We start from the raw sequence: 27,541 nt of genomic DNA on the forward strand, positions 1-27,541 counted from the left end.
TTTACTGCCATGCAATACTACAAATACAATCAGGGACTTCCAACGGTGGAGACAAAACACCCTAACAATCATAATAGCACTCATAATCCCCATTTCGAAGCAATTTGTCTGCATCACAGCCGGAATCCATTTTCACTTACTGCTTGCTATGTTTTGTTGTATTGTAATCTCTAACACTTTGTTCTGACAGCAAAGCGATGTGTTAATTCAGTTTATTGTGTTAACCTTTTCTGCCTTTAACAGGAATCTGTTCAATAATTCATGAAACACAAAGCAATTGAGGAAATTCAGTTGTTGCAGGACAAGTAATAATGGGATGGCCTGCAGAGTGAGTCCGTTAAAGCTATTACTGTTAATGCAATAGTTGTTTTAGAAGGCAGAACCCCACCCAATACTAAAATGTAAAGATAAGTCATTAGTGGGCTAAATGCACCCAACAATGAAAACTTACTATCCATCGATTTGAATTATTCATTTAGCCTTTCACAAACAGACAAACCATGAGTTTCATAGATGATGGCTCACTTCTCACTGAATGTGGATTGCGCAAGAGACTCCAATGCTGTGAAAAAACATAGATATGGCATCTGGGAGGTCTCTTGGGTGTGCATGCACGCACACACACACAATCGTGTTTCCATCACTTCAGAGGACATTACGTTGACATTACTTATATTCATTTCCTGGAGATTTGTCCCAACCTTAGTCATAAGCACCACTTGTGCCTTCTCCCTAATATGAATGATTTATGTTAAGAGGACTTGCTTTTTGTCCCCATAAGGGAGGAAAGTTCCCGCAACATGACTGTGTAAACAGATTCTTGTCCCAACAACACAAGGTATACCTGGACCCCACACACACACACACACACACACACACACACACACACACACACACACACACACACAGAGACAGAGACAGAACCAGAGTGAAGCCAGAAAGTGGAAAACTAAAACTGCTGCCAGGCTGTGCTAAGACACTTGGTAACAACATAAAACAAACACTGTGTCCCTTTAAGCTACAATATCTCTGTAATGAAACAATGATTCTCAACAGTCTCACCAAGACACGAGAGAAATAACCTGTGACACCAAAACTTCTCATAGAAACAAAACTGAAAGCCACACTTGCAGAGGCTGTAATGCTCTTTATACACTAGGAAACTAAATGTTGGGTGGATGAACAGTTAAGACAGCTTTATATCCTTATCACTAATGGGACAACATATAAAGTTTGGAGGGTGGCATTAGAAGAAAAGTCATACAGAATCTCACATGATCTCAACTTATAGTAGTCTAAGAATTATCAGCCAGAGTTAGCATACAAGTTAGCAATTAACTTAGTGTTAACATGCTGACATTTTATATGTTACATTTATGATATTAGCATGATAACATCAGCAGGCTTAAATGGTCCCAGATAGAAATCTAACAAGTAGGGCTGAAACGATTACTCGAGTAATTCGAATAATTCGATAACAAAAAATGATCGAGGCAATTTTTCTTGAAATCGAAGCTTCGTTTAATTCATTTAATTGCATTATATAACATGCTCTGCTTGTGTTTTACACGGATGGTTATTACTGACGCAAATCGCGTCACTCGCTATGTCGCGGAGCAGTTTACTAGAGAGTGAAAACAATAAAGTGTGTGCGGCATCTAGTCGGGGGCGACACGGGGCACGCGCACACATACACCAAAAAACGATTGGTTTTCTATCGCTTATTTACACGTCACGTTTTCTTTTTATAACGTCACAGTGTGGATCATTAACCTTATTGTTCTAGTTAGTGAACTAATAGCTAATGCTGTATCACTTTACTAAGGGCAAGTACAACCTTTCAACCATTGGCATTGGCTTATCATCCCACACATCACTGCTCAAGACAAAAAAACTAAAAAGCTACTCCATGTAATTCCTGTCATCATTCCTGTCCGAGTTGCTCAACCACAGCCTGTGATCATCATAATCTCTTCTGATAAACAAAGAAATGTGTGTGTATGCCACTTGTAGGTGCTTGGCTGAGTGTGGCAAATGAATGTCTGTAATGTCAAGTAGCCGACTGTAAAGAGGCTGTGAAGCCTCATCTCTCACATAATTCCATTAACTCACCCTCATCTTCTATCCAGCCCTTGAGCCTTTTATCATATCTGCACATATTAGGGTGGCATTCATTTTATACAACAATTATACAGAAGACTAAATAGGAGACCGATCCTTCAAATTCCTTGGTCATGTTGTGCAACAAATAGATAAGTGGAAAGTTTTACTCTGATCTCAGCATGCTGTTTCAGTTGTTCCTGAGCTACAGTGTGAACAAGTGAACCTGCAGTACAATTGTGTAGTAAACAACAGTAAGCAGTTTTAGTGAGGATATCCATATTGAACGCAGTATAAAGAATCTTTGTCGCAACTTTCAGCCCCATGTTACAGATTTATCAGCCCCTTCAGACTGTGGCAATAGGTAGAAAACTGCACTGATTCCTGCTGATATTTACTGGTGCAGTTGAGAAAAATCAAAACATCAAATCAACATCAAAACTTTAATAACAAGAGTCTGGAGCAAATAACATTTAAACTATAAATAATGACAATAGCAGTTAATGAGGATGCCAAAATAGGACAGCTATCAGCTATCAAAGATGCATCATTATGAAGTATTAGGCTGTATATGAAAAGCAATATCACAAATCAACTTTAACAGAGATTAATATGATAATCAAGACAAAATTCATAATGAAAACGGACTGCTTTTCATTTCAGGTTGTTCTCCCAAAAAGCCATTATCAGGCTTTCACTCTGTTTCAGTGTGTTAGGAACCTGTGTTACCTCTCATCACCTCATTGAGCTCATATTCAGTTTTGAGGGTCTCACTACTGGAGTGCTTAATACTGTGCGCTTTATGAGATGGAGACAATGATGATGTGCCCTGTGAAGTTTGTGTTTATGTGTGTATGTTACTTTCAAATAATTGAAATGAGCACACTTATACTCAAAGCTCAAAGTGTGGGTGTGTACAGGAGGGGGAAAAACAGAATTTGTTCCACAGATGAAAGTGAAACAGCCCCTCTCCAGAGTGCGACTGTCAGAGAGGTGTCACCATTTCATGAAGCTCTCATGTTATGAAACAGCCTGTCTGACAATACAATACACTTACACGGGCACACTGACACGCAAACACAAAAAAAAGTGCACACAGACACACACACACACACACGCACACACACAGCCATCTAGGAAATGAGGATGGGCCTCATCGGTGGATAATGGTCCATCACAACCCATGATGGTTTCCTCTAGAAGAGTAAATGGGATGTTGATTGAATCACAACATTGTCATGTATACCAGATGGCAGAGAGGCCTTGCACCTTACCATGACACCAAAGAAACAAACAATGTCTAAGAGGCCCCATTTCCTAAACAAACCCTGGAGTGGATGAAAGCCATAAAGAAAGAAAACAATGTTCTGAATGAAAAAGTAGCAGTGCTTGTAAAAAAAGGATGTGGACAATCACACTGTGTAACTGGCTTCAATTCTAAAGGCTGCAAACCTTCGTGACATCTTTAGGCTTTTTAGATGTACTATAGAGGGCAGCAAGATGGTGTAATAAGTGAGGAGAAAAGACCTTCAACCCAAAACCAATCTGTGAAGCCTCAGAGTTGGAAAACGTCCACCTAATTGACCACCACTCCTGGCCTCCCCTGTGTGTGTGAATTCTCACTTTACAAACCTTCATATTACATTTCGTTACATCACCCTTTATCAATGCAGGAACACCCAACACACCAAAAATACAAGAAAACTGTTGGATTTGTCTGGAAAGAAACCTTGGTGTCCTCACTGAGCTATAGCACGTCTGTTCTCATCACTGTTCAGCTCTTCCAGCCTGTGAATACATGAAATTAGCTGCTGCCGTCATGGAAACATGCTCAGGGATTGAACAATGACAACCAATCTTGTTAGGGAGCCCTTATTAAAAGGGGGTTTTAACAAACCAGTAAATGAGAATTCTTTCTTTTCATCCGACGTGAATGAAATAACCAGGGGAAAGAGACACTATTCCAAACACTAATGAAACCATCTACTATCTTTTGCCATATGTTTAAAACTGTTCCATCCACTTACTGTTGCCTGAAGCTGTGGAAGGTAGCATTACATACAATAGTCCAAATGGTCAGTGTCATGCTTGAGGGCTGATACAATTGTATAATTAATTGCAAAAGCACAAAATTACAGTTTCCAATCCTATTACAGTGGTTCATGGGTCCACGTCAATACAATATCACTACATCAGGCGTGTGCCAGCTGCTTTTAGACAAATGCCGTTCTGGTGGTGTGTGCATCGTCATATCTCGATAACATTAATTGGCTAGATGCAGGTGTGCTGCTCTCACCGCACAGCACGAGCCCAAATGAGGCTTTAGAGAAGTGAATGAACTGCATGTGGTTTTTGGCAAGTGTTGAGTGCACTACATTAGAAGATATTCATTCCCTCTAATCAATTCTGGCGAGACGGAGACATGCAGAGATGCTTATGCCCCGAAAAATGCCAGTGTGATCCAACAACCCAGGTGTCCTTCCTGCTATCCATCCGGCCATTCATCCAACTAACGAGCCCACATCTTCCCATTTATACATTCATCTGACCCAGAGTAACTCACCCGTTCATTCCATTTCCAAAAAGACCTCACAGGCAATTTAATATACCCACGTTAACTGGTTAACTTTCTCTCAAAATTAGAGTAGAGTCAGAGGAGCTACCTTTAATTCTGGAGTTGTACCACCTGTTCTGAGGTCGACTGAAAATAGTGTGCATGGTGGTCAGAAATGGTTACACCTTTGGGTTTACAGTATATTTGACAGCCTATAAAAGAATGTTCTCCTATACAGGTCTCACAGCAGACAACAGTCTTTCAAAATCTGTAGGTGACATAATCCTTCAGCTATCGCCTGAGCTAACGCCTCATCAAATAGACATTCAGCTAGTGGGTATGACCTCCTATTGAATACGTATGTCAAATAGATTCATAACACATAGATGTTCAGTTAATTCAGCTAAGGATGGGTATCGTTTTCACTGGCCTTCACTGAATGTCAGTATGCTCTGAGTCAGATAACAGTTAATGGAAAAACATAGAAGCTTGCCTTCAGCATTGAAGACCTGCTTCAGTTTTGCATCAAGGTCTTTGTAAGTCAGAGGACAACTCTAAGTAGTCCCTAGTGCTCTTTTCAGCACATAGATAGATAGAAGCTATTCAAGTGTGAAATCGAAGTTTCAGTACAAACTTTCGATTCATCAAGCAAGAACACGTTAAGGGTGAATACAGGTTCTGAAATCAGTTGTGCTGCTGGAGGCAAACAGTGACTCAGGTCAGCCAGTGGTTGGGTGATGTCAGCATTTTTCTTGTGAGCTTGAAAAAGGGCACGTCAGACAAAGGCAGGGAGGTGCGAGTGAGAGCTACTGCAGCAGAGAAAGACACAGAGAAGGCACACATCTGTCTGTGTCTGCTGTGACGCATCACCTGTCTGTCCTTTCCAGGAAAAAAAAGATGGGCGTGGTTGCTGATGAATGGCTGCACTCACAGGAGAAGGACAGAGGAGCGAGTTATCCCCAAGGCACTGGAAAGGGAAAATGATTATTTCTTGGCTAAGTGGTTCTAGTTAGAGTTACAGTTTGAATCATTTCTAAAACGTCAAACTGATACTAAAACACAGAGGCTACACAGTGGCTGAACTCCGTTACCTCAGTGTCATCCAGACCTGACGTTCATGAATTGGCAGTTACACTGAGTCACCTTTGCCCAGCTTATTACACAATGAAGACTACACTAAATCAGAGCAAATGTTTTCATACCCTAGATGTTGGGGCTTTATTCAATTTCAAAACAGTTTTTTTTTTAAGATGTTAAAAATCACACAAAATACGGGAATAAATATAATAAAAATACCAAATATTAATAAAATACCAAAGTATAAATTTAAAAGGTACTAAAGTATGACAAGTTCCGAGCAATAGCAGCAGTGGTAAGATCTGTTAATCAGCTAATATTTTCAGCTCTAAAAAAAAAAAAAGGGGGGGGGGGGTGTCTTTTGAGAAATGTAAGAATGGAAAACAGACGTAAAACGGTGGGAGTAACATGCAATAGGATGACGAAGGCAAAAGAATCAAAGCTCACTGAACAACTCAGCTGTCTGGTATTGCTAAATGATTTCTTCAGTGTGTATGGTGTGTGTAAAACTTATATAAACACTGCGTGGATAGTCTGTCCAACATCTGCAGTAGTAAGGCTGTGATGACGCAATTCAACCAAGCAACAGACAGTAATCTCTTCCCAGAGACAATACACAGAGAGACGTGACCTTGCATGTCCCCATGACTCCAAATCTAAGCACACACACAGTGTATTAGTCCATGACCCTGGGGAATTTCAAAGAAGAAGAAAAAAACTCCCACAACTTCCTGCATTACCCCCACTCCTCCCTCATGTATTTCCATCCACTCTGCCATCCTTTTCCCCCCCTCTGTCCTTTTCCCCTCAAGCTCCCAACAGTCAGCCTTCAGTGGTTTGTCCTTAATCACCATCCATCCGTTCCACCCATCCCTCCTTCCTCTCCTCTTGACAGGCAGGAAACTTTGATACAACTTTTGAAGCCAAAACATAACACTCACAGCTCAATGTGTGCAGTCACGATAAGAACAAACCCCACCTGACATGCGCCCCGAAGGACACTTGTCTCTAAGTTAGGACTGTCAACAACAATGACAAGCTGCTTCCTGGGATTAATCCAAATGGGGCTTGATCTTGCAAAAAAAAAAAAAAAAAGGATGACAGCTCTCCTTCTTGTTTGCTAAAATATTTAGAACTACGACAGTTGACAAAAACAAAGTAAAGAAAAATCGGCACAAGCTGGTAAACAGCAGGTTGTATTTGCTTAATCGTGAGTTTTATGTGTACTGTATATCACAGTATCAGTTTGGCCGCGATTGTGAAGGAAATGTTTGTCTCAGTAGAAATTTATAGTGACAGGAGGTTGACTATACAGCAGCATAGCGATAAGGAACGCCTTAATTTAAAAAAGGTCCGATGCATGATTCAGCAAAATGAATTCAAAGTGCATTCACAAGTATAACAGAGGAGAATGATTAGTTTTAGAATATCCTTGATTTACTCAAAACTTAAACATGTAGCTGATCAATTGTTAATCTATGTTTTAACAGATGAGTCAGATTTAGATTTTGGTGTTCAAAATGTTCAAATTTGATCATGGATTTTGCCTTTAACACAACTGCGCTTGCGTTTCATAACAGCCATCTGCTCATAAATTCAAGAGATGTAACAAGAAAGCTCTTGCTACTCCTTCTGGGCTTACAGATGTAAACTGTGCATGAAATACACACATGGGACAGGCTCATGGCTGCTTTACTGACATCAACATAACATAACACACTGGTGAGATTTAGCACTCACTGCAAAAGGTATTTAGGCATGCATTGAAGAATGGGATATGTGTAATGTACCTGGTTGTGTTAGCACATGTGGAAAAACAGTTATGAAATACAGCCCATGTTACTGAGCTCTTTCTTCGGAAACAGCATTTCCTTTCATGACCACAGGTTGCTGCATAACTTAGTGGTGTAATGTCACTTTTACTGCCTAGGATGAGCAAACATAGCATGGGCAGCCTAGTTGTAGCCAAGGGGGACAAAAATGTAATGGGCGTCATTTACCAATCTCTTCTTAAGAAATGTCTTCTTAAAAGCAACTTGCACAGCTTTCACACAGCTTCTACTTCTTCTTTTCTGGGAAATATAATTAGGTAAGAATCCGCACAAACTCAAGAGCACACTTGTGCACATTTCAATGCTGACATGATTGTGCAAAATAAATGGTTATTGAGTTTTCTTAAATTCTACAGCCATATAATATTATAAAATGACATTAATATTTTTATCACAGGGGACACATCCTCCAAGACCATGTGGATCTGTTTACAGAGGGTGAAGAGCTCCTCTTAAGATGCTTTAGGCCATCAAAAGCTGTTGTCATGGAGCTTCCCAATAGTTATGGACCAGCACTGTGGAGCCATACCAGACGGCCTAATTCTGCACCACTACCCATGCAGGTACTCTCCATCTTGGGCTTTTTAGCAACTGGGATATTTCATAGGGACTGAGGATACACAGTGGGCATATCACAGGCATCCATCAGCCATGCTCTCCTGAAAGTCATGGATGGAATAAATCTGACCACACAATACATAAACTTCCCCTATTAAAACAGAAGAACAGGTCCCAGTCAAGAGACACATGGCTCATTGGTACACATCTTTGAGTAATTATAAATTCCACCAACAATGGGCTTCTATTCCTGTAATCGCTTATTTTATTCAGAGATGGAGAATATGTCCTGGCTCCCTATTTATGACAACCCTCACCAACCCTCAGACTCGGCAGGTGTCCTTCAATTAGCAGCATGTCTAAACTCGCTCCACCATTGAGCACACCTTTGGCATCTTAAAAGGATACCAATGGTCTGCAGCAGCAGGTGGCTTTATAAAACAGAGAAGAAAGAGGAGAACAGCTGAAAAATTGGGTTTTATTCTCAAAAACATTAGAGAGCCTGTAGGCTACCTCAGCCACATTCTATCACGATTTTCACATTTTATAATGTTTGGGCATCTTATCATTGTTGTATGTAGGATAATCCTGACCTGCTGTGTCTCACACAACAATGCCATGACACATGGTGTACCACTTCCCCCTCAGCCACCACAACAACAGGAGGATGTGCGTCCTCACCTACTCCTGGGACCGGACAACAGACTTGCTGTCCAAATTCCACTGCAATTAATTGCTTCTTTGTATATAAAGGCTTTAAAATTACTTTGACATTTACAGTGTGATTTTTTTAGAGTTTGCAATTAATCTCAAAAACCTAACAGGTTTCAGAGGATATCTTTCTTTTTTTTATGTGTATTAATTTCTTTCTAAGTGTCTCAGAGATTGTGTCCAGTGTTCAGGCTATCTGTCCACAACCACCATCTGGGATCAGATGTGAGGCAGTTGAACAGGACCTTGGTGCACACATGGAGGTACTGCTGCAGGAAGGTACTGGCTACAAGGTGCCAGGTTCCACCTCAGAGGGTGGTTGCGTCAGCAGGAGTTCATCCCTAACCAAATGATGAAAATCAAACCACTGTAGTGACCTTTTCTTTTCAGTTGGGTCTATACTACAAAAGCAAAAGTTTAGATTTTGAGTGCAAACTAAGCATTTCGATAACACTTTTAAAATTCATAGAAATGCTGAAGAAGTGAACACTAATCATCTGCCTTTAAGTTTGACACACTGGTGTTTACATGTTGTATGTGTCACATGTTTCACAGATTTACAGCTACAGCTACAGCTTTTATATAAAATGTACTGTCAAATTGTATCATTTCTGAAAAAACAGCTTAGCTTCTGATTCTGAGAAAGGAAATGAGCTCAGAGATAAAACCACTGACACAGGGGCCCAGGTCTGTGTCCAAATACTCAGCTGATGGCCCACCCCAGAGTGCGGTCTCTCAAATAATGTCCCCTATTGTATGCAGTGGTCCAGCTCAGATGATACTGGGCAAGCCTTTTCCCCTTCCAGTGGTCAGCGTGTCTCTTCTGTGTTAGGCAATTTATTTGTTTTGGGGGTTTTTTTACCTCAGATTTAAGATCAAAGCAATTGTATTATCTTCATTAGCTGTGCACTCTTCTCTTTCACTTAATGCATTTTTCTTTTCTGTTGCTACTAAATTTGCCAGCTCGTTTGGTTTTTACTTCCTGCAGCGCACCTCCATTTCAGAACTACTTACGTTTTTTTATGTTTGGAGTCTGGTGCTCCACCCTGTTTAGATTTTCACTTTCAATGTGTGGTCATGCCCTTTAATGGGGATTCGTGGGGTGTTTACCTGTGCTAATTACGATCACATGACAAGCGCACATGGTGCGAACAATTCTGTGATTAAAAACACATCATGAATCTGTTGTACACTTTTCTTAGGACCTTTCTCAAGAACAAATTGAAGAAAAATGTTGGTGAATGAGGCCAAATGTGAACTAAATGTGCAGCCTTCTTGTCTGCCTATGTTGCAAAGTGAAAAGCACCTCATTCCATTTCACTGAGAAACCTTTAACAGTCCCCAGAAAGCAGGCATACACATGATGCATTCATATGTAGGCTATACGTTGGTGTGAGATACCAGAGTGCCCAGTAAAAGATCTGAAAGTAACCAGTCCCTTTTCTGCTATCATCTTTCTCCTTCTTTCCTAAAAATATCAAATAAGAAAATGCCCTGGCACTGCTTTTTTTAAGCTTAAATATTGTGTTTCTTCAGTAAAGACCAAATCTCATCTGGGTTTAAGATCTTAAGATGTAAAATGACAAGATGTCAGTGCTGCAGACAAACCATTATTGCACCTGGCTGCCAACCGTCAGCTATTAGAACACCAACAACAAGCCATGAACACAGTAACAATTGATTGAACTGAAAAAGGTGCTGTCCTATTGTGTAGTATGTCAAGCATGCCAGGACAAGAGAGCAATCATCTTGAGCTTCTAATTTTAGACCTAGTCGTGAGACCTCATAGACAAGATGAGCTGAATACAGACAATGGACCTTTCTGTCTTTCTGTCTGATATCAATCAGTATAACTATTAGTATGAAAAACCACTTAGTGAAGAGACCCTGCTCTGCATTGTGTCAGTATGTGTGTGTGTGTGTGTGTGTGTGTGTGTGTGTGTGTGTGTGTGTGTGTGTGTGTGTGTGTGTGTGTACAAGGCTGAAAAAGGATAAGAGCTTGTGTACTATGCTCTATAATGTGTCTGTGGTACTGTGCAGTGAGACAATAGATGTTTACTTAATTTAAAGATCCCCTTCAGACATGTTTTAAGATGTGCATATGAAATACTCTACTTGGAATAATAATGTGTGTCTGATATAGTTTTTTCACAAATAAGGTGATAAATCATCTCGTTTAAATCCTTGAAACAAGATCTGTTCCCTCTACTTCATTAAGAATCCCTGAATCAAGAAATATGCAATAATGTGGGACACAAGATGACTCTTATAGCACTGTAAAGTCCATCCTCAGGGTTTCTGCACTGCAGACTTCTAATTTCTACATCACACTTGTGTGAGCTGACTATTGCATTAAAATTGGCTTCGAAAGAATGTTGTCATGTCACAAATCATGCTCACAGGTCCACCCCTTAAAATTGGATTTTCAAGGACCTCAGAGAAACTTTCCACCTTCGGCAGACAAATGTGAAAACAACCTTCAAGTGTCAAACTACACATAAATCATTCAGCACAGTGAAGCTCAAACATCCCACTGAAAGAACGAGAAAACATTTTTGAGTGGAGGGGACCTTTAATTGTTTCATTGAGTCACAAGTGTACTAACTATTTAGCATATTTCTCAAATAAGATATTAGGATTATAAAGGTTTCTTTTTTTCCAATGGGGGGTGGGGGGGGGGGGGGTGTTTAAAAGAAAAAGTAGTCAGTTTGGGCTCAGCAGAATGTTTAAAAAGGACTCCAGTGAAATGTTAGACTTTGCAATAACAGAGGGAAAGAAATACACAGATATGAGGGTATGGTTCAGTCTTCAACGAAGCGCTTCTTCTACTTCACCTGAATGTATTGTCACACTTAACTTAACCTCCTGCCTTCCCAGGTCTGTAACACCAAACCTAACGGGTTAGCTGTCAGAGCTGTCTGGAGTAGCGGTCAAAGTGACACAAAAACGTGTAGAAAATTGGGAGGAAACTCACCTCCTCCACTGTGAGGGGCATGCATATCCTGTACTCCTTCAGCAACATCCTCCCCCTCTTCTCTTGTGTGTATTCACAATGTGTCAAATGCTGCCAAGTAAACGCTCCCTCCGCCGTCCGACGGGCTGTGTGTGATATCTGTGGTCGTGTCAGCGCATGTGGAGAGATGGTCAACCCGGCTTATGAAATTCAGCCCAACTTACTGAGCTCTTTCATCAGAACCAGCGCTCGCCCTCTCCCGCGGGGAACGTGAAAGCAGAAATGAGCTGAGTTCAGTTTAGTCTCCTCCTATCACACTGACGAGTCAAGCCGCGCGCACAAAGCGTCACACGAGACCGGAAGACACAAGGTTTGGGGCTTCAGAATAAGAGCGTGCAATTTGTCACGTTCACAAAAAACAAGCAAGCAAACAATATACCACTTATAAATCTACCTGTTATCCTGGTTGTATATTGTGTCCTCTGTTCTGTTTAAAAAAAACATGTCAAATGGGGTAGAGTATTTGACCTGAAGCCATCCTGTATCCAAGGCTGGTCCACCACCACCGACCTGGGGCCCGAGATCCAAAAGGGGCCCCAAAGGCCTCATGTTCAGTGTGTCTCAGATATCAAGGAATTTGGACCGCTATAATAGAAAATCAGCTAGGGTAGGTCTGCATTATTAGCTCATTTTGGGGCCCACCTAGTTTTAAAGGTTTTACTGGCTTCTAGTAGTAAAGTTGCAGACTGCCGCTCCCCCCATCATCCCCTTTCAAGTGTAAGAGCATCTACAGTTGCCACTAACCTTGCACAAAATGCAAAAGGCTCTCTGTAGAGCCAGTGTTCGGTGCAACATGATGGGCTCAGTGGAAGACATATGGGTGTATAACGAGAACTGGATACAGCATCAGAGGCAGTCCGTGGTGCATGAAGCCAAAAGAGCTACTTCCTCCGGAAAAACAAAAAAACAAAAAACCACACAGATGATATCATATATATGAAAAAATTATGATAGGGAAATTAGTCATTTCATGTGGGTTTTGATGCTCAAAAAAAATCTACTGTATCAGAATTTCTTTACGGACGTCTCTTTTACAAGGCAAGTCTATGGGAAAAAGTATTTTTGGGCCCAGTAACATCATGTGACATTGACATTACATGGTTAAGCAGCTATGTCAAATTGGCTTTAGAGCCCTGCACTCTTCTTGGTGCCTTGGGACCTGCTCTTTATGTAAGTAAAAATGACTCAGAGACAGGGTACAGAGATCAGTATGGTGGCCCGCCCATGATTTGAAATGGTGGTTTCCGAGGTGGCAGTGCCTTTATTTAGTTTTGTTTATGGACACTAAATTAACTATACTGGAAACAAATAATCTTACCTTGTTGTTTCCCAACTTGTTGTTTTTTAAGACTGAAAAAGACAGTTACATTATGAAAAGTTATTGCAGAATGATGAAGTAACTAATTATATTTAACATATTTGTATTTGTATTATTTCTAAATCTGATGGGTCGTGAGATGATTAAAAGGAGAGGAAAGAAGAAAAATTAAGATCTGATACACAAATCTGTTTTCAGTTTTTGGACTTTTTCTCTTATTAAGATTTTTTGGTGAAATATTACATCTTGAACATTTAAAAGACAAAAAGGTTGGAAACCATTGGTTTCATCTTTAACAGTGTGTTGTATTTTAAAAGATCGTTTTATTATCCATTGTGTCAAATCTTCATCTGAAAAGTAACTAAAGCTGTCAAATAAATGTAGTACAGTAAAAAGTGCAATATTTTCCTCTGAAATGTTGTGGAGTGGAAGTATAAAGTAGCAGACAGGTACCTCAAAATTGTGTCTAAGTATAGTACTTGTGTAATTGTACTTAGTTACTTTTTACCAATGGCAATTGCAATTTTACTCTAAAGTAGCAGCCTATATTACCACTGAAGTGGTATAAATAATCGGATTACATTGTCATTCTTCAATCATTTTGAAAAGTATTTTGAAGTGTTAGACCGGATGTGCACTGTATATGATGATCACCAACATCATGTTCAAGACACCGCTTGAAGTAATTTTGAAATTACTGACAATGAGAATGTGTGTTAATTTCACACCGATGTCCCGTGAAAACTGCATACTGTTGTTTCCTCTGTTTGAAGATTCAGAGTTTAAACGCTTTTACTGTCTGCAGACTCGAGGAGGAAACAAGGCAAATATCTCTACAGTCGCTCTGCTGGCTTCTCTTTTGCTCCTTAATGCAGCTGGCAGAAGAGTCGGAAATTTGAAGTGGTAAACATAACTTGACATGACACTCCCCCCTCGCCCCTTTCTGCTACAGCCGCTGAAATACGACTCGGTAGCTGATGGAAACATCTTTCGGCTTAACCACAGCACAGGAAATCAACTGCATTTGACTAACCCCCTCTTTCTTACACTCTTACAGTTTATTTCAGAAGTGACATTAAAATGTGTTTCTAAAGATAACCCGTTTGACATCAGCAGACAAGAAGGACTGTTTTATACATTTTCTGTGATACAGTGATAAGGTTCATGAACTGATTGCTGATCAGTTTCTTATAGCCTACACATTCTAATAGCCTATAGTAGTCTGTTTTTGATACAGACTCTGACAGTAGCCCCTCATCCAGGAGGATGCAGCAGGATGGCAAACATAAGATTATAGACATGGCAAGCAAGGTCATTTCTATGGCCAAGCACTGAAAATGCTTGTGCCCAACAGAGCATGCAATTCACATACTAAAAGTCTTGAAAGAAAGGGCCCTAAAACAAATAAAGTAATGATGGCTGCATATAGGAATGGCTAGAGCATCAGGGGACATACAATGATGTTATAATTATGTGAACAACTTCAGCCAACCTTTGAATACAAAGGATTTGCAAGCAACCATCAGATATTATGACTTTTGTTTTTCGTTAATTTATCCAATTAATGGTGTCAATTCAGGATTTGTTTCATATTGATGTATCCCACAGATTAGAGATGCGCCTTAATCGCTCAGTCATTGTTTCATTTTAAATCCAAGTGCAGAGCCAGTGCAGCAGAAATATGTATAAATGGCTGCTCTGTGCAGAGATAGTAGGCATAACTGCTGGTCATTCACAAGGTGAATGCTTGATTTACATGAAGTAGGCAAATGAAAATTACATCAGCTGACATTGTTATAGATATATACCTTATTCCCACCTGCTGTTGTTAAGGCCTGGACACGGTTTGGATTTCCACAAACAAACACTGAAGTTGCTAACGCAGATTCTGCTGTCCAAGTATGAAGAAAATACGTGCCTGGTAGGGTAATACTTAAAGAGTGCAGTTAAGTGACAAGTGAGACAAACCAGTGTCTGTGATGGCACTTTTTGATTTGTCAAAAAACAGGAAACAATGTAAAGACTTTTAATTGTGATAGGAATTGTGCTGCTGGCTTCATTGACACATGTAATTTATTTGGGTCTACTCAGCAAAATTCACGCTCTATATTTCTGTATTGAAGATGCTGACAAACAGTGTTTTGCACTGTCAGCAAGCATTCAGTTTTTCCTCCCAGTTTCCGCAGTGAAAAAACCCTGTGAAACAGCATTTGAATTTAAACACTTCATTCTCAAACTGGGTGTACAGGATCTTAAGGTTCTCCCACATCATCAACTACACTGCTGCCTTTACATGAAAAAAAATATTAACATGATACTTTAATGAATAAATAATCTAATGCAAGTAAAATATCTTTTGTTTCACCAATTGTTTGTGTGACACACAATAATGGAGACAGGTCGCAAAACACAATGGCTTTTAATTAAATTAAAGGCTGTTATCTCCCTTTTACATTAGCGTAACTAACAAAGAAAATTGAGTTGTCAGTTAAGTTAAATCACAAGCAGTTGTTTCGGGTGTGTCCACAACAAGGATACAACAACATTTATCGCACGTATTTCCTCAAGCAAACTGTTCTCCAGTCCTGATTGATTAGTCTCATTAACACACATTAGCACATCAGTCTTATATTAAAGCCTATGTGTATCCATGAAAATGGCCTAACATTGTGTGAAAGTACATTAAATGGACATTAAGGATTACATTAGTCACATTTTCAATTACAGAATTTACATAATAGGACGCCAGAAAGCAACTATCAACACCATAGTGTCACACAGACCCCAGGAAGCTACAAGTTATGTATCCAAAATGCAAAATGAATGTTAACTGTAATCAAACATTTAGTTTCAAAACAGTTATGGTGTGCTAATGAAGGCAAGCACAAAAGCTTATGGACTATAGTCACTCAGTCAGAGTTGCTTATTATATAAGCTGCTGATACAATATAAACGTCTTACTGCGTTACTTACTATATATGTTCTACTGGACCACACCATTTTGTTTTTTTAATTTTAAGAGTCTGAGCTAAATGTGATTTTCTTTTTTTAAATAGCAAGTCAACAAATTGCAACAACGACAAGGGGGTAAAAAGGGGAAAACCTAAGCAGCCGTGAGGTCCTTGAATGTCTTAAGCTGCCAGTATTACAAAGACATCCTAAGACATCTTGAAACTGTCTATATATGTCTGAGATGAATAAGAGATGTCTTGAGACTTCTCTTAATATTGTCTCTTGACACAATGAAAGCTGGATGTGCAATCAAACAACTTTTTCATTCATTTTTCTCTGACGCATAACACAAGGAAGAGCTTTTTAAAACACCACACCATATTTAATTTCTGATTTTCTTTGTTTACCTTAACCTAAACCCCTTGAGTTTAAGGGGACCACGGGACAATGACAGGCTTTCATGTGAGTGGAATCTCTGAGTTAACTAGCCATGACCTAATGATAACCCAACTATTTCAGTAAGATCTGTACTGATTTGAAACCAATGCCACCTGAACTCCTACATTGCGTCTATAATACCTAATAAATCTGTAGGACCTGATATAGCTGAATAGGCCTGCCTGTGTCCCATATTTCAGAAGAGAAGTGAAAACATTAGCAGGAGAAATATTTGTTATTTAGCGATAACCGTCCACATCAGCTGAGCTAAAAATAGCAAAGTAAGGCTCAACCAGAACCTCAATGCTTGGTATCAGCCTGGTATTGTCATCAATCGCGTTGAGGAAATATAATATTGATGATCATGATGGTCATGATGGCCACTTAAGACTTCCATTAGTCCTCTTCAGCTGAGCTCATCCTGATGTTTTTGAAGTCTGAAAAGTATGTTCAAAGCACAATATTTTTATACCTTTGCTGTCAGAGTTCTTGTTTCATATTTGATCTTCCTCTCAGTGGATCCGAGTCATGTTCAGTTTTTCAGGCCTCAAAAGTCTAGATACTGAGCCTGCACTGGAATCTGACTGATTTTGGCTCAGGGCTTTGGGGCTTTCTGCCATGAGCAGGAAAATCACGGACCCACATTAGCTTTATTTATGGGGGCACTGGAGCCTTTAAAAGCACGGAACTGTGTGAAGACAGGAATGCACAATGCAGACATTAAAGGGACACCTACTGGTGGACTGTGGTTATTGCATGCCGTATTCATTCATACTGTATACTCAATGTCCATTCACAAAGTGTTTCTTCCACTATGACTGACTGATGCATGCAGGGCAGGTGTAACACTTTCAGAATTTGTATATTCAATCATTGTCATCATCCTGTTTTTACTGTTAGTCTGTCATCATTTACTGTCATCAGCACTGTCATCATTGCCACAATACTCTCATAATAACATATTCCTCTGCCCCATCATCAAACTCGTCCTTGACATCATTAAGATAGCAAAAAATGCAAAAGAATTGCCAGTGTTTTATGGCTTTATGGGAAGAAGTCATACTGGGCAGCTCTTCTAGGTCAAGCAAATTACCTCTCCTCAGCTCACACCAGAGTGCCCTATAGTTACTGGTGCAGATGGTGCACAGAATCTTAAATATTATTTTTTGCTTGCCTTTATATTCCTCACATCAATTCATCTAAACTCTAATTTCATTTTATATGCTTGCAAGTGAAACAGAGAATAGTGTCTTCCAAAAAGGTACCTCTTAAAATGTACAGTTAAACTGGCTCATTCATTTTGGTACTGAATAAGAAAAAAACACTTTTGTCACACTTTTGTCACAAATTTGTCATACTTTGTCTTGAAACGTGATTTACAGATAGGATATAAACTGATGGGACTAAAGATATCAACAGCATGTCTAAAAACAGTCATCATTAAAATACATGTAGGCCATCATTGCAGGACATTAGTGGCATGTAATGAAGCCTACATAACAATGGTAAAATCAAAACTTTAAACACCACTATCATTATATACAATCACCAGCCACTTCATTAGGCACACCTGTGCAATCTAATTAAATCCAATACAACAGCTCTGCTATACATTCTACTTTTATGAAGTTTATATATTTATTTTTTTTGTTGACATTGTCAGGAACATGATCATTTTACATTATGTTTATTACTGAGGTCATACTAAGTGGTGGTGGTGTACTAGGGTGCATTATATTGAATGGTGTTATATTTTGGAGTAATATTTTGCACCTCATGTATGTTAATGGAGTGGACAAAATATAAGGAACACCATTCAATATAATGTACCCGGCGGCCTAGAACATCCCCATCACCCAAAATGACCTCAATAATAAACATAAAGCAGAATTATCACCTTCCTGACAATGTCAACAAAAACGGAAAATGTATAAGCTTAATAAATGTATAATTTATAGCAGAGCTGTTGTACTGGATTGAATTAGATTGCACAGGTGTACCTAATAAAGAAGCCAGTGAGTGTACATTATAGTTAAGAGTCTGCACTTATTTTATCTACTCTTTTTAATATCAGATTTTATTTTATTTTATTGTTTACAGTTTAATGCCACGGAACGTTATTTTCAGTGGTTTCCTTTGTATACTTACAGTTAGCATTTGATCATGATTGTATTCACATGTTTCGATAGAGATATACACTGATAAACAACTCACAGCGAAGGCAGGCTTTTAAAACGCCTGATTATTTTTGGGAGGTCCTCTCTGGGTCCTTCAGGCTCAGCGGACAGCTGCTTGGCTCTGTCCTCTGATTGGCCACCTTCCTGCTCCGTTCATTTGACAAGCAAAATAGAGTTAGGCTGGGTTTGAGTCTAAAAGAAAAGAGAGAAGCGTACATTATCGTCAACCCTACACCGCAAATATGTCTGAAGAGCGATCTGAAAGATCCGATGGAAAGATTGTTAAGATGGAGGTTGACTACAGTTCAACTGTAGACCAACGTCTCCCGGAGTGCGAGAAAATGGCTAAGGTAAGCGGGCAGTGAAGGAGGCCAGCGCCGGCTGAGTCATGGTGCATTATGAACAGTGTGTTAGCATCTAAGCTAACATGTAACGTTACTCGCTTTAGCGCTACACCTCCTATAACCAGTATATTGAGTGTAAGTGACGTCTCACTGTTGATGTTATTTTTCCATTTCACAGATGTTTTGCTTTTATTCCCTCAAACACCATGTTTGTAAGCTCGCTAGCATGCTAGTAATGTTAGCAGTCCAGTCATTGGCAGCATTTTCAGCTAACTTGCTAGCATGGTGTTGCAGTGTAACCAATTTGCAGCCTTATGTGTCCGTGGTTGTTGTTGAAAACAGAACACGCAGGTGTCCTCATAAAAGCCTTACATTCTCTTACTTTGAATTTTCAATACAGTATATTCGTCTGGTCCTTTTTTGTCTTACAATAAGAAGCGTTAGTCGTTTTAAAATTTGGTTTATGGGGAACATATCGAATATTAGAGCAGTTTAAAGCAGGAATTTGACATTATATGTGTTAATTTGTTGAATATGGACCACTTTACGATTGATGACAACGGTATAAAATCCTAAAATAGGCTATAACTACGCTACAAACTTAAAGGATACAGTTTGTTTCCCATTACAAGAAACGCTACGAGGGATGGATGCGTATTCCTTGGCTCTATTTAACTTTAGTGAATGCTTATGTATTTGAAATTGATTACAGTAAAAACGAAGGCCATTACGAGGACACCTACATGTTCTGTTCTTGTTTCCAACAGCTGCTGTTGTTTATTTAGTGAACAGATCAGATTATGTGACCTGCAGGTTTAGAAGTACTCGGATCCTTTACTTTAGTAAGTGTCTGACATATTAAATAAATATAGCAAAGTATTAATACTGATGAGTGGGGTTTACTTTTACTTTAGTACTTTAAGTCAATTTAGCTGGCAATATGTGAATGATTTTAAATGCATGATTTTTAATTGTAATGAAATATTTTTACATAGTGGTAATGATAGGTTATTTTTACTCAACTAAAGGATCTCAGTACTACTTTCAACACTGCAGGTCGCAGAATCTCGTAGGTCATCGAATATAATACAACACTCACTGTGAGAAACCACAACATTCGGCTGAAACTCATCAGTTAACAGTGTCACTTGTTAAACCGAAACACCTTGCCTATGCCTTTTAATAGTGGTTAAGTCCAATCATATAACCGTTGGGTGTAACTGATGCTAAGTTTGTCTTTCGTAGGAGGGCAAGCTGCAGGAAGCTGTTGAGAGCTTGTTGTCATTGGAAAAGCAAACCAGAACGGTAAGTGGCTCTGTAAGGTAGTGTAACTTATCTATTTTCCCTGTACTTGAACTACAAGTTCCTCCTCAAAATCGTAATATCATAATTATCATTTATATCTTAAAAATGTCCAATTCAGCATCGATCCTTGCTCACCCTGGAAAATATAGAATCCTGGAACCCTGAACCCCTTAGAGCTGTTTACCTATTAAAAAAATTATAAATCTGCATGACAATCGTTGGTCCCCATTATCAACATTGTACATGAAAAAAGTATACAATAGAGTTGTTGTAGGTATGTATATGTGTTTATTTTAGCTTATGTTTTTACTTATATGCCTCCGCTCAGGCATCAGACATGGTGTCCACCTCCAGAATCCTTGTGGCTGTGGTCCAGATGTGTCATGAAGCGAAGGACTGGGACGCCCTGAATGAAAACATCATGTTGCTCTCCAAAAGGAGGAGTCAGCTCAAACAGGTCAGATGCTTCTTTTTCCACGGATGGCTCATTTCAACCAGAGTTGTCTGAACGTATTCTCACTGTCCAACAGTAAGAACCTAGCTGATCTTGTGCCCCCAAAAGTAATTTTATAAGCTTCACTACCCAATACCAAACACTGTTGTTTTACGTCAAGATGTTATGCTCACTTGTCTTAAATATTTATACTGTCATACATTTAGAGGATTTCAAACAAATATGATTACTTTACAAATCTTTGTCAGGCTCTTATTACTGAGACATGCATTCTCATTTGTGTTGTGCTCTCTGTCTCATCAGGCTGTTGCCAAGATGGTGCAAGAATGTTACAAGTATGTGGATACCGTGACTGATTTGACTATCAAGCTGCGACTGATCGACACGCTTCGCACTGTGACTGCTGGCAAGGTCTGCAATGTGTTTTGTGTGTAACCGATAACTGTATGCTAGACTCTTTTATGTGTAATCACTGAAATGTTCATCCTTCATGCAGTAAAGGAAACAATGAGATTTATTAAAATGTACTCAATTTGTTAGGGTCTGTTTCACTCAAGATATAAGCCCCCTTCTCTGTGCTAATACACCAAACGTGTCCTCCTCACAGATCTATGTCGAGATTGAGCGTGCCAGGCTGACGAAGACTTTGGCTGGTATTAAGGAGCAGAGTGGAGAGGTCAAAGAGGCAGCTGCCATTCTTCAGGAGCTGCAGGTAAGAAACTGATTTTACATTTTAGGATGAAAGAAAACTCTGTAAAGTAGTAATGGGGACAAATGGGGACAAATGAGCACACATCTATGTTTGCAGATGTTTTCTTTTTATCCTTTCGTTAAAGGAGACATATTATACGTATATTTGCAGTCATATACATATAATTTTACAATGTCAAAAGTTCATATTAAACATGGCCAAAGTATAAAATAATAAGGTAATCTTATGTAGAAGCAATCCCTGTAAGCAAAAAGCACTGGCTTCTAATGTTTTTTGTTTTTGTTTTTTTCTCATGACGGAATTCTTTATATGGCCGTCTGCTCCAAACACAACATGCAAGCTCACTGCTCCACTTCACTAACATTATGGTGTATTTCCATTGTTTTGAGGCTTCTGAGTCTAGCTGTCGTGCTTTGAGTGTTTTTCCAGCAGGGCAAAGTAAAATAAGTAGTTTACCTGTTGGAGGTGTGCTGGTTGTCTGCAGCTCTTCATCAACATCATCATCACTGTGACTGCTTGTCCTTGTGCTATTCCTCCCTGCATTACCTCTAACTGACTTGCTGAACAAAGAGTTCCAAAAATATCGCCATATGTTTAATTCTCTGTGCATTCTTCACAATAAAAGTGTCCTGTTATTAAGTCATTTGAAAGCTTTTAGTTGATTTTGATTAGTAAAGCGGGACATGTTGGGTTTGCACCAGCAGTTAGTCTGATGTAACCAACCCTTGGTAGGCTTATGGAAAGCTGGCCAATTAGAACAGAGTGGCTCATTGGGTGGGGGATGTTTTTAAAGAGACTGGAGCTAAATTGCCTTTTAGAGTTTAAGGCTGAGCTGAGGGGCTGCATAAAGGACCAGTATAGGATAAATAAGAAGTTTTTTGAACTGTGAGTCATGCAGAGCTTCTCTAGTGGGGTCCAAAAAGAAAATAAATAAAGAGCTGGAAATCAGCAAAGTAGCTCCCCCTTTAACTGACTGATTTGGCAACGTTGATATTTTTTGTTACTAAACAAATGAAAGTGTGACGGTCTCATAATATTTTTTTTCTGCGGTTCAGGTGGAGACGTATGGCTCTATGGAGAAAAAGGAGAAGGTGGAGTTTATCTTGGAACAGATGAGGCTTTGCATTGCTGTCAAGGATTACATTCGCACCCAGATCATCAGCAAGAAGATCAACACCAAATTCTTCCAAGAAGAGGGAAGTGAGGTAAGAGGCAGTGAAAAAAAAAAGTTATTTTTGAATACTTTAAAATGATTTACTCACATTGGCTTTACAGCCACTGATGTTAAGTATTTGGTGACTGGCCTGTGTGTTCAGTTTTACAACAGGATTTTGGAAGTTGCTTGGTGTAATTGAATACTGTAACTTCCCCTTTTTTATCTCTTGAACCACTCAGGAGTTGAAGCTGAAGTACTACAACCTGATGATTCAGGTGGACCAGCACGAGGGCTCCTACTTGTCTATCTGCAAACATTATCGGGCCATCTATGATACCCCATGCATCCTGGAGGACAGCAGCAAGTGGAAACAGGTACACAGACTTTCTTTCAAGGCACCATACTATGTGACTGTGTTCAAAACACAGTTACACTGTGTCCTAACTGAGTGTGATGACAGTGAAAAACCATTTTGTTTTGTTTTTAACTTTTTTGTTAACTGGTGCTGAGCATGATGCAGAGCACTGTTTTTAGCTGAATTTTTGTCGAACACCCTGTTTCTATTTACCTCCTGTCACTCGTGTTGAAAGCACTTCATGGATGAGGAACAGCTGATTTGTTTAGTTGAAATGAGGAGTTCTCTCTAAAATATCTCCTCATTCCACTGTAAAAACCTAAATAAGGTAGCAGCTGGCTGGAAGGAGATTGTCAGGGACTTGGAAGGTTCTGGATAAGTGACTGTTGGTTATATTGTATGTCATTTCCAGTAAAAAAAAAAAAAGATGCAACGTGACAGTCAAATGCTTGCTCGCTGTTAGGAAGATGTTTTTGACTCATTGAAACTAACCCTAACCCTAACCACTGGCTTATCAAATGGATAGAATTGAAAACCTTTCCTGTTGTTAATGTGAATGTGTATCGGAAAGTGTTTCCAGTTCATGGTTCAGATTATCAAATGTGTTTTTAAAATAATTCTATTGCACTATATTTCTGCACTTTGCCTTGATAAACAGTAGTAGTAGTAAAATCTAGACTTCTGCGCAAACTGCAGTTATGATTGGTTTTTCAGTCAGACCAACACATATCCAGGATGTGAACATCCTTTTGATCAATGCCGTTTTTCATGAACTGTGATGATTGAACACAGAATAGTTGGCAATATCTGTTTCCAGACTATACTTTGCCATGTAAGTGTCACTGTGTTTGAAAACCAATCAATGTCTGTGTTTCAGGCCTTGAAGAGTGTGGTGTTGTATGTGATCCTCGCACCTTACGACAATGAGCAGTCAGACCTTGTGCACAGAATCAGTGAAGATAAGAAACTGGAAGAAATCCCTAAATACAAGTAAGACATACTCTGTGCTCCTAGGCCTGTTGGCTTCATCATGGAAAGAGCAAACAGTTCTTAGACTTAGACAATGTGATCTTAAAAGAGGATATGCCTTGTCATCACTTATGACAATGCATATCACGTAATGACATTCTGTGATTACCATCTATAGCAAGGTGTGAACACAAAGGAACCTTTTTAATATATTCCTCTTCCATTCCCAGGGACCTCCTAAAGCAGTTCACCACTATGGAGCTGATGCGCTGGGCCTCCCTGGTGGAGGATTATGGCAAGGAGCTGAGAGAGGGCTCGCCTGACAGTCCCACCACAGATGTCTTCTCTTATTCAGAAGAAGGGGAGAAAAGATGGAAGGACCTGAAGAACAGAGTGGTGGAGCATGTAAGTCAAAGAGTCAAGTGCTGAGTCCCCTCACTTGGAACTTGGTGTGGCAATTTACCTGTTGCACTTGCGATATAGTTTTGTCACACTTTGTTTAATGGTCAGAGTAGGGATGTCAGTTTCTTTTAATTTTTCTTTCAATAGACTGACACCAATTAATCTGTAATTAACTGGTTAGCTTGAGTTTTAGCTCATCCTTCTTCTCCTTAATGCGTTTAGTCACAGTAGCTGTTGTAAACATAACATACTTGGGCTGGAGGAGCCAAACTAGCTCTTTCAATCCTTCACCCTCTTCCACACTGATTGGCAGCATTTTAGTCTGTCAGTTGATGACCAGCACACATCACTCTGTCTCCACTCGGCAAGCAGCGACATGATCTTTGGCTGCAACTGTGAGCCATCTTCTGACACGACAGCCGGTGCTTCTTAATGTGGTACAGCATATTGCTATAACAGTAAGGCAAGGCAAGGCAGTTTTATTTATATAGCGCATTTCATACACAGTGGCAACTCAATGTGCTTTACATAAAACAAACATTTAACAGAAAAAATTGACTAATAATAAAAACAAACTACAGAAACATAGAAAGAGAGAGAAATAAAATACTATAATAGAGCATTCAAATATAAGGTTGCAGCATAAAATAATGATTTTCTTTAAAATCGTTAAAAGGGCATAGAGTGCAAATGAAAGATTAAAATTTAAAGTGCTTTGAAAGTGCTTTCAATCATAAGCACAGGAGAAGAGAAGTGTTTTTAACCTGGATTTAAAAATATTCACTATTCAATATAGTATTGGCTCAAATATAAGGTGACCTTGATCAAAAGATCACTACCCCCTCCTTTTCCAACAAATGTTTTTTGGAACATTGTTACTTTTTGAATATAACTTAAATCATAGTATAGTCACATACTCAAACACTCTCATATGAGGCTCTTGGAAGCAGTCAAAAATGATATTCCCCAGCTTTTAGCATTTATAAGACTGCTCATTTGTCTTTTTGAGTTCCTTATCATCTGCCACAGTGGTATTTGGCAGCTGTGCAGTAGAGACATCAGAAGATGCTTTGGACTTGTTTTCACTCATCATGAATTTATTTCCTCCCTGGCAGAAAAACACGATACAAAGGCATTCAGAAACTCCTGCAGGTTAAACTGGACTAATGAAACATTTTTAGTGCCGACTGGCTCTAACACACACTCACTATGAACAGACTTTAAGACACTAGATAGCCTAGCAACATTAAGGCTACAATCATCCCATAATACAGCACTCTGTGTAGGAGTCAGTTTTACATTGGCACGTTATCATTCAAAAAGACTGTCTGTCTGGTGATGTGAACAAATAATGATCTAAAGTGTAACCAGTCAAAAATATTCTCTGTGGTTAACCAATTAACAGCTAACTGTTGACATCCCTAAACCAGAGCATGGCACATTCACACTCGATACAGACATATGAGCTGCTGTGGAGGAGTGAGCCCTGAAGAGTGGGGCGAATACTTTTTAATCTGTTTCACACCAAAATCTAGGTGATGTGACTACTCTATGCATGATTATACCCAGACATGTTCATAAACATGTTCTTTATTTCTCTTTCAACCAGGAACATAATGTCCAGACACACAAACATGATTTCTATGACTATCACGAAGCATTTGAACCTTTCACAAGTTCACACAAGCATTTATATATATTCATACAACCATTTCCCTCACAAACTGAAACATTCATATCCAGGGTAGTTGGACAATTTCTTTGTGCTTGCTTGACGTCATGCTTGACAGCAGGTAGACGTGGGTGAAATTAATTAAACTACTACATTTTCTAAAATATTCTCAGCTGCATTTGAGCTATCCAAACCTAGGCTTGATTTTAACACTAATTATTCAGCAATAATGATATGAGGCCCAGTGCAGATTCATTTGCTGCACTGGCAGACAGACATGTGCAATAATAAAGTCTACTCTAATTATATTGGTAATAGATGCTTGAATTTCACTCATGAATATTGTTTTCCTAGTGTAGCTGTTGATGTGACCTGAATGTCCCTGTGTTCTATCCATAAAAAATGTATGCAATTATTCTTCTGCAGTATATTTATGAAATTATCTCCCCCCCCCAGAACATAAGAATAATGGCCAAATATTACACCAGAATCACAATGAAGAGGATGGCCGGACTCCTTGACCTCTCCATTGACGTAAGCACAGTTGTAATAATTGGCTTTTGCAAAATTACGCTTATGTTTACAGCACAGAAAGTAAATTGTTGTTAGATCAAATGGTTTGTTATTTTATGTTTTTCCAGCAATTTCTCATTTCGAATTCTGCATGTATAGTTCAAGTAGAGCGAGTGGTTAAATTTGGGTAAAAAGGATGTATCGTGATGGGCCATCTTACATAATGTCTGTCTGCTCATATATTCATCAGGAATCAGAGGAGTTCCTCTCCAGCCTAGTTGTAAACAAGACCATCTACGCTAAGGTTGACCGGCTGGCTGGAATCATCAACTTTCAAAGGCCCAAAGATCCCAATGACCTGCTCAACGACTGGTCGCACAAACTCAACTCTCTCATGTCTCTGGTCAACAAGACCACACATCTCATTGCCAAGGAGGAAATGATCCATAACCTGCAGTGAAACAAGAACAAAGTGCATTATTTCATGTTTTGGTTCATATTTGTTTTTTCTTTATGTGGGAATGTCTTTGAATATACAGTATATCAGCGGACTTTGAATGCAGTATTACTCCATTGTCATATAATTGGAGGAAACATCTGCAGCACATACATGACACCCCAACTGTTCATTTTTTTAGTCAGGTAAACACAAGAGCACCTCCCTTCTTTGCATACCTCTTGTCAGTTACAGACTGAATGATTCCTCCCCTCTTTCTCCAACAATCTTTCCAATATATCTAGTTCCTAGATTATATTGTAGTTGACCTTTTCCTTACAGTTTGAAAGCCAGGCTTAAAACTTTTAAATGTATACTTGGCAATATAAACAATAAACTCTTCATGTTTGTGTAACAGATGTATTTAAGTGTAATATTTAACCTGACCGGGTTACATTCTATTATCACAAATATTAAGGTCAAGTATTAAGGA

General features: G+C 39.2%; 2 protein-coding genes across 3 annotated transcripts in view; one reads left to right on the plus strand and one right to left on the minus strand.

Moving 5' to 3' along the window:
- Nucleotides 1-12,046, minus strand: part of LOC133991310 (cytoplasmic phosphatidylinositol transfer protein 1-like) — a 79,200-nt gene extending 67,154 nt beyond the window's left edge. For both annotated transcript variants that reach the window (XM_062429820.1, XM_062429822.1), the window contains exon 1: nucleotides 11,807-12,046. In XM_062429820.1, coding sequence (XP_062285804.1) covers nucleotides 11,807-11,854 — 48 coding nt within the window. In that variant the 5' untranslated portion in view covers nucleotides 11,855-12,046. The remainder of the gene's footprint in view (nucleotides 1-11,806) is intronic.
- Nucleotides 12,047-18,900: 6,854 nt separating this feature from the next.
- Nucleotides 18,901-27,463, plus strand: psmd12 (proteasome 26S subunit, non-ATPase 12). Its single transcript, XM_062440253.1, has 11 exons — nucleotides 18,901-19,080; nucleotides 20,320-20,379; nucleotides 20,708-20,836; nucleotides 21,137-21,244; nucleotides 21,441-21,545; nucleotides 22,601-22,750; nucleotides 22,941-23,075; nucleotides 23,934-24,046; nucleotides 24,256-24,430; nucleotides 26,556-26,633; nucleotides 26,863-27,463. Exons 1-11 carry the CDS (start codon nucleotides 18,973-18,975, stop codon nucleotides 27,070-27,072), a joined length of 1,371 nt encoding a protein of 456 aa, XP_062296237.1. The 5' UTR covers nucleotides 18,901-18,972; the 3' UTR covers nucleotides 27,073-27,463.
- Nucleotides 27,464-27,541: the final 78 nt, after the last annotated feature.

The sequence above is a fragment of the Scomber scombrus genome, chromosome 2, assembly GCF_963691925.1.
Source record: "Scomber scombrus chromosome 2, fScoSco1.1, whole genome shotgun sequence".
Taxonomy (NCBI): Eukaryota; Metazoa; Chordata; class Actinopteri; order Scombriformes; family Scombridae; genus Scomber; species Scomber scombrus.